The sequence below is a fragment of the Colobus angolensis genome, unplaced genomic scaffold, assembly GCF_000951035.1.
Source record: "Colobus angolensis palliatus isolate OR3802 unplaced genomic scaffold, Cang.pa_1.0 Scaffold44, whole genome shotgun sequence".
Classification (NCBI taxonomy): domain Eukaryota; kingdom Metazoa; phylum Chordata; class Mammalia; order Primates; family Cercopithecidae; genus Colobus; species Colobus angolensis.
In genome coordinates this window covers 7,111,082-7,112,727 of record NW_012117821.1, presented here as the reverse complement: position 1 = coordinate 7,112,727, position 1,646 = coordinate 7,111,082, and the positions used below count along the sequence as shown (strand labels likewise).

Genomic DNA, 1,646 nt, shown 5'->3' with positions numbered 1-1,646 from the left:
CAAGACTCTGTCTGAAAAAAAAAAAAAAAAATATATATATATATATATATGAATGGAATGACAGTCTCATAACTCCTTGGAAACATTTTTACTTCTGTTTAATAGATGAGGAATGTAAGATACAGAGGATGAGTAATTTGCAACCACACACTGCCAAATGGTAGCATTGGGACTGTAATCTGGGCCTTCCGATTCCTTTTATTTATTTGTATTAATTTAATTTTTTTTAATAGATGGGGTCTCGCTATGCTGCCCAGGGTGGTGTGGAACTCTAAGGTTCAGGTGATCCTCCTGTCTGGGCCTCCCAAAGTGCTGGGATTATAGGCGTGAGCCACCATGCCCCGCCGCAGGCTTTCCACAGATTCAATGAAACTGTCCTCCATCCCCTCCAGAGATGTTTGCCTGGACCCCGTTTTCCTCAGGATATCAGTGAATAGTTCATGAGTTTAGTGAGTGAAGGTCAACTTCCATCAGGCGCATGCGTCCCTTCCTTTTCCCATGGAGGAAGAGAGACACCTCTTTCCTTCCGCTTTGCCTGTCTTTTGGCCCCGGCGACTCACCATCGCCCGTGCGGAGGCGTTCGCTAGTTGAAATGATGGCGACTGGAACGCCAGATTCTCAAGCGCGATTCGGTCAGTCCGTGAAGGGGCTTCTCACGGAGAAGGTGACCACCTGTGGTACTGACGTAATCGCGCTCACCAAGCAGGTGCTGAAGGGCTCCCGGAGCTCCGAGGTGAGCTGGGAGTGGACTGTCCCGGCCTGATAGTCCGGGGAGTCGCAGTCTTTCCTTGCTGTGGGACGGAGGTCGCGTTGCAGCCTGGGAATTGTATGCTGTGAAGTACTCGCTATGAGTAGGTCTTCTTCGCGAAGGCGCGTGTTGCATTCTGGGGTGTGTAGTCTCTTTGGTTAGGGATAGTGCGTGAGGGTGGGAGGAAGAAACGATGCCCTGGGAACCTGTGCTTTATTATGTATGTATGTATGTATGTATGTATGTATGTATGTATGTATGTTGTTGTTGTTGTTGTTGTTACGAAGTCTCGCTCTGTCGCCCAGGCTGGAGTGCAGTGGCGCGATCTCGGTTCACGCCATTCTGCCTCAGCCTCGCGAGTAGCTGGGATCCACCCGCTTCGGCCTCCCAAAGAGCTGGGATTACAGGCGTGAGCCACCGCGCCCGGCCGGGAACCTGTGCTTTAAAACAGAGCTATTTGGGAGGCCTAGGTGGGCGGATCACCTGGGGTAGTGAGTTCGAGACTAGCCTGACAATCATGGAGAAACCCCCGTCTCTAGTTAAAAAAAAAAAAAAAAAAATTCGCCGAGCGTGGTGGCGCATGCCTGTAATCCCAGTTACTGGGGAGGCTGAGCCAGGAGAATTGCTTGAACCTGGGAGGCGGAGGTTGCGGTGAGCCGAGGTCATGCCATTGCACTCCAGCCTGGGCAACAAGAGCGAAACTCCGTCTAAAACAAACAAACAAACAACAACAACAACAAAAGCCAGAGAGAGGCAACAACAACAAAAGCCAGAGAGGCAGGGCACCGTGGCTCGCGCCTGTAATCCCAGCACTTTGAGAGGCCGAGGCGGGCGGATCACGAGGTCAGGAGGTGGAGACCATCCTGGCTAACACGGTGAAACCCGGTCTCTACTAAAA

General features: G+C 51.3%; 1 protein-coding gene across 3 annotated transcripts in view; it reads left to right on the top strand.

Moving 5' to 3' along the window:
* Positions 1 to 525: 525 nt before the first annotated feature.
* LOC105522768 (chromosome unknown open reading frame, human C10orf32) overlaps positions 526 to 1,646 on the top strand; it is a 23,535-nt gene continuing 22,414 nt past the window's right edge. Inside the window, exon 1 of one of the 3 annotated variants that reach the window (XM_011957366.1) lies at positions 526 to 733. In XM_011957366.1, the coding sequence (XP_011812756.1) occupies positions 593 to 733 (141 nt within the window). In that variant the 5' untranslated portion in view covers positions 526 to 592. The remainder of the gene's footprint in view (positions 734 to 1,646) is intronic. The other 2 variants (XM_011957365.1, XM_011957367.1) reach the window with 2 other exon arrangements.